Source organism: Triticum aestivum, chromosome 4A (assembly GCF_018294505.1).
Source record: "Triticum aestivum cultivar Chinese Spring chromosome 4A, IWGSC CS RefSeq v2.1, whole genome shotgun sequence".
In the NCBI taxonomy this organism is placed as follows: Eukaryota; Viridiplantae; Streptophyta; class Magnoliopsida; order Poales; family Poaceae; genus Triticum; species Triticum aestivum.
The window spans coordinates 433,069,255-433,082,835 of NC_057803.1; the positions used below are offsets into that span (position 1 = coordinate 433,069,255).

The following is a 13,581-nucleotide window of genomic DNA, read 5'->3' on the forward strand; positions in this document are numbered from 1 at the left end:
GATCCTTTTTTAACATCTTTTCTAGGAGAACAATGTGCTATTTTCCAAAATACTCCCTCCGTTTTTAAATACTTGTTTTTCTAGTCATTTTAACAAATGACTACGTACGGAGCAAAATGAGTGAATCTACACTTTAAAATATGTCTACATACATCCGTATCTAGTAGTCATCCGTATCTAGTAGTCATTTAAAATGTCTAGAAAGACAAATATTTAAGAACGGAGAGAGTAGGCAGCATGCATGCAATTTTCTTTTTCTTTTTTTGAGAGACGCAGTTTTCTCAATAACATGTGGGCCCAGACGCGAGCTGTCGACCATAACAAACGGAGGGGCCGAACAATGTGTTACCACTAGACGCAAATCAGATTACTTGTTATCAAACAAGACACACCTCAAACCCTAAAAAAAAATCAAAACACCCCTCAAGAAAAAATCTGACAACTCAGACATGTTGCAAAAAATTGCTTTCATGCATCTAGCAAAATTACCATGCTATATAGCCATGGTTGCAGCAAGTTCATCGCAATGGAAGATGGGATATTGCTGACTACAGAAACTCTAGATCTTCCTTCTGCTGCTCCAGAACAACTGTGGCAAATGCCCGTCTATACGCCGCTGATCTCGCGTTCCTGACAAGAACACAGATCTCTTGACCCAGCATACTCTTTTCATTCCATTGCTCTTGTCGCAACGCCGCCAGAAGCCTTGCATCACAGAACGCAACCGCAGCACCATCCTTCCCAGTGCTGCCATAATTAAAGCAGATGCAGGCTGAGTGTTCATTAAACAGGACAGCATAACACTGACATGTGCCAGTTGACAAGGAGAGCAAGTGTTAACCTTCCATGTACGAAACCAGTCGTGACAAAGCCTATCGGCCATCTCAATGCTTTCCGTGTGGTGTCATCTTTGGGACCCAGACATGGAAAATAAGAACTGATATGGGACTGCGGGAGCTGGACTTTCCATTTTTCTAGACATTGTTCCTCATCCTCCTCTGATCTGTAGAAATCACGAAAATGGATGACTTTTCTTTTACAGATTCACTCATCGCTTCCTTCCTATAAAAGAAAGCGGTGGGGTACAGAACTAAATGTTTTCGATTAAAAGAAGAGTAGCAAACGGATTTTCTTGAAAACGAAACCACACTCTACTAAATAAAATAACTGTGAACTATCTAAAAGAAGGGCAGCATGAATGTTATGGCTTGCAGTATATGTGAACCAGAATTTTCTTGCCTGCACGTCTACACCTACTCAATATACTCTTATTGGAAGAATTTAATATAGCTCCAATGTCCAAACCTCCATCAGCAAATATAAAGCTTACAGATATGTACCTGGTTTTCCAAGCTGTAAGATCTGATAAAAATGGTGCACAAACTACAGCGCCATCTTCAAAGAAACCTTCCTTGAACACTCGAATCAGGACCCTTACAAGGTATAATCCATTTACAGGAGATGGCGTCTTAACAGTGCCACCAGAAGCCAATTTGGGCTCATCAATATCGATTTCCATCTCAGATGAAGAACTCAAAGACATCATATCAAGTTCTTTCACATAATGTCTCAACGTTTGAATGGTTCTTGGCACAAAGAGTTGGAATGAAGCAACGACAGTTGTCGGTGATGATCCAGAATCTCCACAGTTGGAATTTAATGAGAAACACTCAGGTAACACCGTATCAGAAGGCTTTAAGTCATCTACTTCAAGACATCTCACCGTGCCATCTTCTTTATTTAAACTAGCCATGATATGATGCCATGAAGGAGGTACAGGAACTCTTGGAGGTCTCTTGGCAGCAGGGCGGTACTCAGCTGCTTTATCAAAAACAGCAGCCTCTTTTGTCATAAATGATGAATATGCTTTGCTGTCTGGGTAATCATAAGGGAAGCATGGTATCTTTAACTGCAAAAAGGATGGCCAGTGTATTAATATTGAAGATATATCCAAATGAGCAATGGAAGCGGAATCAGCACTGCTCTCCTTAATGCAAAATACCGAATAGTAACAGATGCCATAGAAGTACAAAACTATATAAGGAAGCTAATTCAGCAAAGGCAATAACAATTATAAGAACCTCGTGTTACATATACAATACCTGTGATGCAATCCACCGTCTCTCTCTTAAGCCAATCGCGTGTGCACCATGAGATACTAGAAAGAGCCAAAAAGGCTTTACCCAGCTCAAAGGCACGATAATGGACCACCTGTACATTCATTGAATGTCAAACAGCAATTAGCTCAAAGAGAGAACATGAAGCAATAAGAAATCTTCAAATAAAGGGGGTAACATGCTGATGTAATATAAATAGCAAAACCCTATAATAAGAAGATTAACCAAACAGATAAAAAATGCTGGAATTACCCGAGGGTACCAACCTTTCTTTAGCATGTTTCAGAAGAATAACAGGGCAGGATCGACTGAAGCAACCATTCGCTTGAGTTGCTTGTCCTTGGTCATTTTCAGAATCCAGGCAGAAAAAATTTATACGTCTGTGGTGTTTTTCCATACAAAGGATCTCCTCTGCCACTGGGGGAATTATCTTACAGCCAGAATCCCACATTTCTCTACAGTCAGAAAGGAGCAAATCATGCCTTCCAGAGTGCATTTGCATTGATGAGAATATGTGTCTCTCCTCGGATGGTGCCTCCAGGTCTCCCCCCTCCAAGAGTTTGTTCTCCTGGTTCGTAACTGTTTCCGAAGGAGAATCTGTCCCCTGAGATGAAACCTCCCTGGGGTCATGAACTATCATGGACAGTATAGCACCAGGCTGAAGAATCTCAGCATGATCGATGACAGATGCTTCCAAAACATGAGGGCCAGTAGAGGAATACACAGAATGATCAGTTGGTTTAGACATATCACTTGTATCAAGTATCCTGTTGATCATACTTCAATAGCTCTCGTTAGAAAAATGTATGTTAGTATGCATAGACATAATTATTATGAATGCAAAAAAGAAAGGAAAAAGAAAGAATAACTTACTTACTAACTGGGTGCAATATACTCTTAAGAGATTGCATAGCCTTGCATCCCATGACTTCCAATCTTGCAATTTTCCCCTCTAGTGAACAACAGTTGACCAGAACACCAGAATCTTGCATCTGCAATGTGAGGCAACATATTTTTTTGGCAACAGTGAGGCAACATATTTTTTTGGCAATATGTGAGGCAACATATTGAATAGTGGCAAGAGAGTAAGGATGGTTCACTACACGGAAGAAATTTGTTTTTATAATTGCTATGGAGAAGTAAGCCCTGAGTTGCATAAGATAAATTAAGCAAACCAACAGCAGATAGGTTTGTTCTTTCAGATAATAAGAATAGATAATTTTTGAGTGTCAAGATACTCGTACTAAGCAGATGAATGTCCCTCAGTAGAATTTAAGAACTGTTCAATTACTAAGTTTATGTTTTAAAATCATGAAACAACGGAATTGGCTCTGCTAATGTTCTTTTAATGATGAAACAATAAAATTGACTTGTATCTCCTGGTTAAATAATAGCATGTGAACTCATGGTTATACTTGGACAGGGAGACTCGCATATAAATCATGAGATATGGCAAGAGTTATTCTACTGTTGTTTGTCTTAGACCCCAGTATTGACATGCATGCTATAAATGTTGGACATTCAACTCTTTAAATATAAAGAAAATGGACAGGTTTCCTTGAAGTCGACTGAATGTAGGTAAGATAAACAAAACAAAAAGGATAGACAAAGAGCACACAAAGAAAAGCGAGCATTCTGATTCTACAGAAATAGATGAAGCACCTGTTTGTCACATGCAATTCTTATTGCATCCAGCCCTTCATCCAGCATAGCAGGATGAATCCATATCCATAATTGGCGTTGTGATGAACTGCAGCTTCCTTGACTAAATCTAGTTTCAGAATTGGACAAATCTGCTTCTTTGGCCTCCAATTTGCTACTCCCTATTGAGAATGGCCGCCACATGTATGTCACTGGTCCAACAACATGAGAGTGGGGGCACCCAGCACGCCGAAGCTGGAAAGACCAATCAAGACGCACTTGTCATTCCAAACACTATTCTACCTACACTGTCTGGTAAATATGCAAATACCGTAGCGTTCTCAATGCAAACACCTTGCATAACTTTATCTTGTAGGTGCTTTAAGTCAGGTGTTTTATCTGCAGGAGATGGACAAATAACCATTCCCAGAATGGATAATAGGGAGTCCTACAAAAGTTAGCCAGCAACAAGATTAGTTTGTTAAACTATTACAAATGTCAGTCGGTATTCGGTAATAAAGACAATCAAGATATAAAGCACAGGCTAGCAACAGAAGAAGGAACTTCCACCTCTGGACCGTCTAGTTGAATCGGAATGAAGTAGCTAGCATCATGAACAATTGTTCCAGTTTTCAACCGCTTGAGAACTGCCCGTGAACCCCTCCCGCTGCAAGATGGGATGCTGACCTTGTTACTCATTTAAATCCACATATACGATCTTAGTGTTCATAAAATATAATCAATTTGTGAAGTTAGTCCACTGGATGTAAGATTAATTTCAGGAACACTACTAACTTGTACAGCCTATCACATTCTACTCCACACAATAATGGAACTGGCACGTAATGATTTGCACACAAGCTTTGCCTTTTGCCACTTAGATGAGCTAGCAATTTACATCCTTTTGCTAACCAAAAACGCTGTTTCAGAAAAGAGAATTACAAAGGATCGAAACTGAGAAGCAAGCTACAGTGGAATGATGAGAATTGCCTTTCATTATGAATCAACACTACAATTTGACACTGCTTTGAGCACGCTGACCAAATAAATTAACACTTCAGCGTAGAAAACTGTATCTCATCTCCTCTCTCGGTTTGAGCAGAGGAACACAAATGGAAGGGCTCTTTTGGCACTCACCTCCCCTGGGAGCAAATGGGCAAGACGAAACCCCACCGTCTTGCCATGGTGAACCTCTTGGCATGCCATAGGTGAGTGCGCAGCCGCCGCGCGCCGTCGCCAGCGAATGAGAACCCCTCCGCAGGGTTGCCAGCTAGCTCTTGCCGGCGCCTCACCCTCCTCGACTGACGCGCCGAGGGGTTACCCTCCTCAGGAGCCTGGCCCGCCGCGGCACCTCTGCTTGCGCGGCCGCGCTTGGAGGGGAGGTGCCCCGTGGTGCGGCGGCGTGCGGAGCGGGGCTGCTGGAAGCGGCCGTCGACGCGAGCTGAGACGGCCGCGTGCAGGGATCGTAGCTCTCCGACGCGGTCAGACGCGAAGCGCCGAACTTCGAGCTGCCGCGGTGGCGGGGGCACCGCGCCGCCGCCAGCCATTACTGGAATGGAAGGGTTTGTGAGAGTTTAGGGCCTGTTCGGAACCTCTCCCGACTCCTCCAACTCTGTAAATTCTGCTTCTCGCTCCACCCAGCGCCAGCTTGGGCCAGCTGGGACCAGCCCAATTCAGCAACCTGTACAGAGGCGAGGGCAAACAGGCGTCAATGGCTCGGGCGTCAATGGCGATGGGGTCGCTGCTTCTGGCTGGCGGCGGGGTCTCGGGTGTACGGGCTCCAGCGGGGAAGAGGTTCGGATGGATGAATCTGCCGGCGGAGGACTGGTTCCGTCCGGCGATCGGGAGATCCGGGCGCGGCGGCGGGATGGGCGGTGCTGCGCCCTGCGGAGGGTCCGAGACTCGAGAGGGAGAGATGTCGAGGACACGAGCAGACCCGGCACGGCGCGGCCCACCTAGGCACGCCTAATACACGGGCCGTGCGGGCCGGCACTCGTGCCGCGCTCCCTGACTGAGACCCCAGAAGGAAACGGGACGACCCATTGGCACGTTGAGCCCAGCAGTAGTTTCTGGGCCTATTTCGACTGTTTGGGGGCCTAATGTATAAAAAAAATCTGAAAAATAAAATAAAAAAGTAAACGGGTCGTGCCGGCGCTCGTGCCTATCCTCGTGGCCCAGGCACAACCTAGGCGGGCCACATGCCAGCACATCCTGATTATAAACATGTGGGTAAAGGCCCACCACAGGCCCGACACACAGGCTACAGGGCCAGCACGCCAAGACCTACCATTTGACCGGGACCTCCTAATGGGCGCCTTCTGCGCCGGTTGAAGGTTCCAGCGCCCACGCGCCTGCACATATGGGCTGGCCCACCGCAAGGGACGCGATCGATTGTCCCGCGAAGAAAACACAAAAAAATAGCGTGTACGAGTAATAGAACTCGCGCCGTGCAGCCAGAACTAACTAAAATAATCAGCTAACCACCACACCACCTGAGCGCCAGTGATTAATAACAACGCGAAAACTTTAAGAATCATTGTGTCCGCGCTATTTATTAGACTTTTGAGTTATTTTGTTTTTTCAAAATTTTATTTTTTTTTTATGAAAAAGGGCTCATAAAATTTCGAAAATAGTTCACGAATATTTTTTTATGAACTTAAAAACAGTTCATCGAAGTTTTTTAAAAAGTTCATCAAGTTTGAAAAAAAGTTCATTGATTTTGAGAAAAGTTCACCAAATTTTAAAAATGTTCATTGAATTCGAAAAAAAAGATCATCAAATTTGAAAAATGTTCATAGAATTTGAAAAAAGTTCACAGATTTGGTAAAAAAGTTCATCAAATTTGAAAAAAAGTTCATTGTATTTGAAAAAAAAGTATATCAAATTTGAAAAAAAGTTCACCAAGTTTGAAAAAAAGTTCATTGATTTTGAGAAAAGTTCACCAAATTTTAAAAATGTTCATTGAATTCGAAAAAAAGTTCATCGAATTTAAAAAAAGTTCATAGAATTTCAAAAAAGTTCACAGAATTTGTAAAAAAAGTTCATCGTATTTGAAAAAAAGTTCATTGAATTTGAAAAAATGTTCATTGAATTTGAAAAAGTTCATCAAATTCGAAAAAAGTTCACGAATGTTAAAAAATGTATTTTTAGAAAAGTTTAGCAAAACAACTGTTCCAAAAACGAAAAATGAAATAAAATAAAAAACCCAAACAAAAGCATTCTAGGAAAAAAAAGAAAAAAAAGAAAAGGTATAACAAGGAAAAAGCTTTGAGTAAACAATTTCAGGAGGGTGGCTTGTTGATTGTCACAGCGAACACTGAGCCAAGAGATCGGTAGTTCGAGTCACGTTGCACACGTTCTTTTTTGCGTCTCTAAAAACAGGAAAAAAAAGTAACATGGGCCGGCCCAGGGCGGTGCATGGGGTGTGCGCCCTGTACGGTTAAGCCTATAACCGCCGCTACGGGCGCCGTTTAGGAAATGCCCATTTGACCACCTTTGAACACGAGTGGACTGTCTAATCGTTTTCTTTGATGGTGGCAATGCTTTTTCTCCACGAATGCTATATCTTGCTCTCTTTTTTGAGTTGATGCTATATATCACATACAACATGTATATAACATCGTCTCAAAGGCCCGCGTATATAAGGCCGGTCCATTAGTCAGGTCACACTGTCGCTAGCGGTCACTCCCTTGTTCGACGTAGTGGTGTGGTCTATTTTTCTTCTTTCATTTTTTTCTTTTTCTTCACCGGTTTTCTTCGGCTTTGGTTTTTTCATTATTTTTCTTGGTTTCTTTCATGGTTTTATAAAAAAGCATTCTCATTTTTTTCTTGGTTTTTCATTATTTTATTGACTTTTTGCTTTTTTGCTTTTTTGTTTCTTTACATTTCTTTTTCATTTTTATTGATTTTACTTGTTTTCTTTGTACATTTGAATATTTTATATAAACATTACATGTTTTTCAAATACATGCTTAATTTTTTGACAAATTATATTTTTATGTCTAATTTTACAGACACACTGTACATTTTCTTATACACAATGAAAATTATTTTTATATACACATTTAACATTTTACAAATACATGTTTAACATTTTTTACATTTATTTTTTATGTCTGTTTTTCATGAACATTGTATGTTTTCTGTATACACGAGAAACAAATGAAAACAAAAAATGTGAAAAAACGAGCACTTTGAGGCCTGTGAGCTCCCGTCGGCCCTGTCTAGCACTTGCTTCAGGCGAGGTAGCCATAGGCAAGACATAGGTGCGTTTGCATTTTTGGGTGGAGCTGGGTTTTCATAGCTTCTCTAATTTGCACTATGGCCCAGTTCAGATTTTTTACAACAAGGTGGAGACACTCACGGCGCCAAATTTCATTTAAGCATACACTCTGCAGGATGGTCCAAACGCGACACTACATGAGATACCCTTCGACGAAACTGTGTGCGATGTCATAATCGCAAACAGTGGTATAAAAAACCGTCAAAAAAGGTGCAAAACGTTTGCGATGATGGATGCATTAAACACGGTTCAAATTTTAGTTATGTGTGTGATGCAGGGCATACGGTTCAGTTCAATTAACTGTTTGGGATAAGGAGAAACAAAAGAAATGGGCAGCCACATGAAGGTGTGTGCGATATACAGCATACAGGTCACTAGTATGAACTGTGTGTGATTAGGCAACACAATGCAAACGGTTCAACTGAACAAGATGTATGTGATACGCGGCAACAGGTCCGTAATCAGAAATGTGTGTGAAGACCAATAATAACACAGACGATTGCTGCTAATAAGCCGTGTGATTTGCTCTGTCTACAGAAGAATAACATGTGTGTGTAACTGAAATAAACATCCAATTACATAAGTGACTATACAGATCATTCGCGCGCACCTCAATAAACAATTGCATGCACTCTAAAGTAGGAGAAACAATCATCTAGTCATCTACTTCTTGTGACGCTCCCGCCACTGCTATGTGATACGTCTCCGTCGTATCTACTTTTCCAAACACTTTTGCCCTTGTTTTGGACTCTAACTTGCATGATTTGAATGGAACTAACCCGGACTGACGCTGTTTTCAGCAGAATTGCCATGGTGTTATTTATGTGCAGAAACAAAAGTTCTCGGAATGACCTGAAACTTCACGGAGATTATTTTTAGAAATAATAAAAAATACTGGCAAAGAATCAAGGCCAGGGGGGCCATACCCTAGCCACGAGGGTGGGGGCGTGCCCCCTGCCTCGTGGGCCCCCTGGAGCTCCACCGACCTCAACTCCAACTCGATATATTCGTGTTCGGGGAGAAAAAAATAAAGGAGAAGGATTCATCGTGTTTTACGATACGAAGCCGCCGCCAAGCCCTAAACTCTCTCGGGAGGGCTGATCTGGAGTCCGTTCGGGGCTCCGGAGAGGGGAATCTGTCGCTGTCGTCATCATCAACCATCCTCCATCACCAATTTCATGATGCTCACCGCCGTGCATGAGTAATTCCATCGTAGGCTTGCTGGACGGTGATGGGCTGGATGAGATTTATCATGTAATCGAGTTAGTTTTGTTAGGGTTTGATCCCTAGTATCCACTATGTTCTGAGATTGATGTTGCTATGACTTTGCTATGCTTAATGCTTGTCACTAGGGCCCGAGTGCCATGATTTCATATCTGAACCTATTATGTTTTCATGAATATATGTGAGTTCTTGATCCTATCTTGCAAGTCTATAGTCACCTACTATGTGTTATGATCCGGCAACCCCGAAGTGACAATAATCGGGACCACTCCCGGTGATGACCATAGTTTGAGGAGTTTATGTATTCACCATGTGTTAATGCTTTGGTCCGGTACTATATTAAAAGGAGGCCTTAATATCCCTTAGTTTCCGCTAGGACCCCGCTGCCACGAGAGGGTACAACAAAAGATGTCATGCAAGTTTTTTTCCATAAGCATGTATGACTATATTCGAAATACATGCCTACATTACATTGATGAATTAGAGCTAGTTCTGTGTCACCCTCTGTTATGATCGTTAGATGATGAACCACATCCGGCATAATTCTCTATCATCGATCCATTGCCTACGATTTTCCATATATTGTTCTTCACTTATTTACTTTTTCGTTGCTACTGTTACAATCATTATAAAACACCAAAAATTTACTTTTGTTACCATTACCTTTTACTACCATTACCACTACTATCATATTACTTTACTACTAAATACTTTGCTGCAGATATTAAGTTTCCAGGTGTGGTTGAATTGATAACTCAGCTGCTAATACTTGAGAATATTCTTTGGCTCCCCTTGTGTCGAATCAATAAATTTGGGTTGAATACTGATACGTCTCCAACGTATCTATAATTTTTGATTGCTCCATGCTATATTATCTACTGTTCTGGACATTATTGGGCTTTATTATCCACTTTTATATTATTTTTGGGACTGACCTATTAACCGGAGGCCCAGCCCAGAATTGCTATTTTTTGCCTGTTTTAGGGTTTCGGATAAAAGGATCAAACGGACTCCAAACGGAATGAAACCTTCGGGAACGTGATTTTCTCAATGAACAAGACCCGGGAGACTTGCACCCTACGTCAAGAAATAAAAGAGGAGGCCACGAGGTAGGGGGGCGCGCCTACCCCCCCCCCCCAGGCGTGCCCTCCACCCTCGTGGGCCCCTTGTTGCTCCACCGACGTACTCCTTCCCCCCATATATACCTACGTACCCCCAAACGATCAAATACGGAGCAAAAACCCTAATTCCACCGCCGTAACTTTCTGTATCCACGAGATCCCATCTTGGGGCCTGTTCCGGAGCTCCGCTGGAGGGCGCATCGATCACGGAGGGCTTCTACATCAACACCATAGCCCCTCCGATGAAGTGTGAGTAGTTTACCTCAGACCTACGGGTCCATAGTTAGTAGCTAGATGGCTTCTTCTCTCTTTTTGGATCTCAATACAATGTTCTCCCCCTCTCTTGTGGAGAACCATTCGATGTAATCTTCTTTTTGCGGTGTGTTTGTTGAGACCGATGAATTATGGGTTTATGATCAAGTCTATCTATGAACAATATTTGAATCTTCTCTGAATTCTTTTATGTATGATTGGTTATCTTTGCAAGTCTCTTCGAATTATCAGTTTGATTTGGCCTACTAGATTGATCTTTCTTGCAAAGGGAGAAGTGCTTAGCTTTGGGTTCAATCTTGCGGTGTCCTTTCCCAGTGGCAGTAGGGGCAGCAAGGCACGTATTGTATTGTTGCCATCGAGGATAACAAGATGGGGTTTTCTTCATATTGCATGAGTCTATCCCTCTACATCATGTCATCTTGCTTAAGGTGTTACTTTGTTTTTAACTTAATACTCTAGATGCATGCTGGATAGCGGTCGATGAGTGGAGTAATAGTAGTAGATGCAGGCAGGAGTCGGTCTACTTGTCTCGGACGTGATGCATATATACATGATCATACCTAGATATTCTCATAACTATGCTCAATTCTGTCAATCGCTCAATAGTAATTGTTCACCCTCCGTAGAATACTTATGCTCTCGAGAGAAGCCACTAGTGAAACCTATGGCCCCCGGTTCTATCTTTATCATATTGATCTCCTACTACTTAGTTATTTCCTTTGCTATTTACTTTGCCTTTATTTTACTTCGCATGTTTTATCATAAAAATACTAAAAATATTATCTTATCATATCTATCAGATCTCACTCTCGTAAGTGGCCTTATAGGGATTGACAACGCCTATTTGCGTTGGTTGCGAGGATTTATTTGTTTTGTGCAGGTACGAAGGACTCACGTGTAGCCTCCTACTGGATTGATACCTTGGTTCTCAAAAACTGAGGGAAATACTTACGCTACTTTGTTGCATCATCCCTTCCTCTTCGGGGAAAATCAACGCATGCTCAAGAGGTAGCAAGAAGGATTTCTGGCACCGTTGCCGGGGAGGTCTACGCAAAAGTCAACATACCAAGTACCCATCACATACCCTTATCTCCCGGATTACATTATTTGCCATTTGCCTCTCGTTTTCCTCTCCCCCACTTCACCCTTGCCATTTTATTCGCCCTCTCTCTCTCTCTATCCTCCCTCTCTTTCTCTATTTTCCTCTTTTTGCCCGCTCACTTTCTGTTTGCTTGTGTGTTAGTTTGCTTGCTTATCGTTATGGCTAGTCCCTTATCTTCTCAGTTATCTTCTGAGAATGAAATTCTAAATTTTAAGCAAAGGGAGGAAGAAAATCTGAAAGATGCTTGGTATAGAATTTGCAATGCTCAAAATAGATCTACTAGGAAGCAATCTACTTCTGTTCTTCTTCGCAATTTTTATGTAGGCATTACTCCTTGGCACCGTTATGTTCTTGATACTATTACCAGAGGGAATTTTTTGGGTAGCCATACTTTTGATTCTTATAATGTTATGTTAGATTTATTTGGCTCACCTCCTCTCTTGGTTAATGGAACTATATTAACTTTGGAGCATGTAATGCAAAGGCTTGAAATTATTGAAAATAAGGTTGCTACCGTAGAGTTAATTGAAAATTTGGATAAAAAGATCCACATCTGAATCTCTCAATATGGATCTAAAGTAGGAGTTACTTTGAAAGATATTAAAGAAAAGGAACCCATAGTTAATGAGAAAATAAATCACGATTCCGTTAGGATCGATAAACTTGAGGATATTATTACCAACTTGGGAACCGCTTTTTCTTCCGTAAAGAATATTCCAAGTCCTTCCAATAAAGTTGCCAAGCTTATGTACATTCCTTAAAATAAGGGTGAATCCTCTAGTAAGGATGCGGATCTCAAATTTATAAGTATTCATCCCAATCTTTTTGCTATCATTAAGGAACCATTTGTTACAAATGAATTTTTAGATCTTGTGCCTAAAAGTTTGATAATTAATAAAAATAAAGAAATTACTAAAGATGGTAGATGCCTAATTTAAGAGTTGCCGACCAAAAATGGCAATACCTAGATCTATTCTTGCTTGTTATGCCTAGCTAGGGGCGTTAAACGATAGCGCTTGTTGGGAGGCAACCCAATTTTATTTTTATTTCTTGTTTTTCGCTCCTGTTTAGTAATAAATAATTTATCTAGCCTCTGTTTTGGTTGTGTTTTTTGTTTTTAATTAGTGTTTATGCCAAGTAGAACCGTTGGGAAGATTTGGGGAAAGTCTTGTTGGACTTGCTGTAAAAAAACAGAAATTTTAGCGCTCACGAGAACTGCTGTCATTTTTATTTGGAAAGTGATATTTAGTTAATTCTTTTTGCAGATGAGTAATAGATAAATTCCTCGTCCAGCAATTTATTTTAGAATTTTTGGGGTTCCATATCTTGCGCTATCTACAGATCACTACAGACTGTTCTGTTTTTGACAGATTCTGTTTTTCGTGTGTTGTTTGCTTATTTTGATGAATCTATGGCTAGTAAAATAGTTTATAAACCATAAAGAAGTTGAAATACAGTAGGTATAACACCAATATAAATAAAGAATGAGTTCATTACAGTACCTTGAAGTGGTCTTTTATTTTCTTTCGCTAACGGAGCTCACGAGATTTTCTACTTTAAGTTTTGTGTTGTGAAGTTTTCAAGTTTTGGGTAAAGATTTGATGGATTATGGAACAAGGAGTGGCAAGAGCCTAAGCTTGGGGATGCCGATGGCACCCCCAAGATAATCTAAGGATACCTAAAATCCAAAGCTTGGGGATGCCCCGGAAGGCATCCCCTCTTTCGTCTACTTCTATCGGTAACTTTACTTGGAGCTATATTTTTATTCGCCACATGATATGTGTTTTGATTGGAGCGCCTTGTATTATTTGAGTATTTGCT

General features: G+C 41.2%; 1 protein-coding gene across 2 annotated transcripts; it reads right to left on the minus strand.

The window, feature by feature from the left end:
- Positions 1–318: 318 nt before the first annotated feature.
- On the minus strand, positions 319–5,681 carry LOC123086226 (ribonucleases P/MRP protein subunit POP1). 2 transcript variants are annotated; one of them, XM_044507937.1, is made up of 10 exons: positions 4,896–5,681; positions 4,329–4,425; positions 4,090–4,206; positions 3,780–4,013; positions 2,991–3,109; positions 2,384–2,884; positions 2,103–2,211; positions 1,341–1,909; positions 842–1,003; positions 319–747 (listed from the first exon to the last, which is right to left on the minus strand). In XM_044507937.1, the coding sequence occupies exons 1-10, from the start codon at positions 5,303–5,305 to the stop codon at positions 549–551; spliced, it is 2,517 nt and encodes an 838-aa protein (XP_044363872.1). In that variant the 5' UTR covers positions 5,306–5,681; the 3' UTR covers positions 319–548. The 2 variants fall into 2 exon arrangements, with proteins under 2 accessions (XP_044363872.1, XP_044363871.1); XM_044507936.1 differs by having other exon boundaries at positions 2,384–2,896.
- Between the last annotated feature and the right edge of the window lie 7,900 nt (positions 5,682–13,581).

What these genes read in the sequence shown, in the direction of transcription:
- LOC123086226 (XM_044507936.1), bottom strand. Translation starts at nt 5,305, where the DNA reads ATGGCTGGCGGCGGCGCGGTGCCCCCGCCACCGCGGCAGCTCGAAGTT. An exon ending in ATATTGCACCCAGTTAGTAA is followed by an intron (nt 2,897 to 2,990) that starts GTAAGTTATTCT and finishes GAGCTATTGAAG; the next exon opens with TATGATCAACAGGATACTTG. An exon ending in CTGAAACATGCTAAAGAAAG is followed by an intron (nt 2,212 to 2,383) that starts GTTGGTACCCTC and finishes ATGAATGTACAG; the next exon opens with GTGGTCCATTATCGTGCCTT.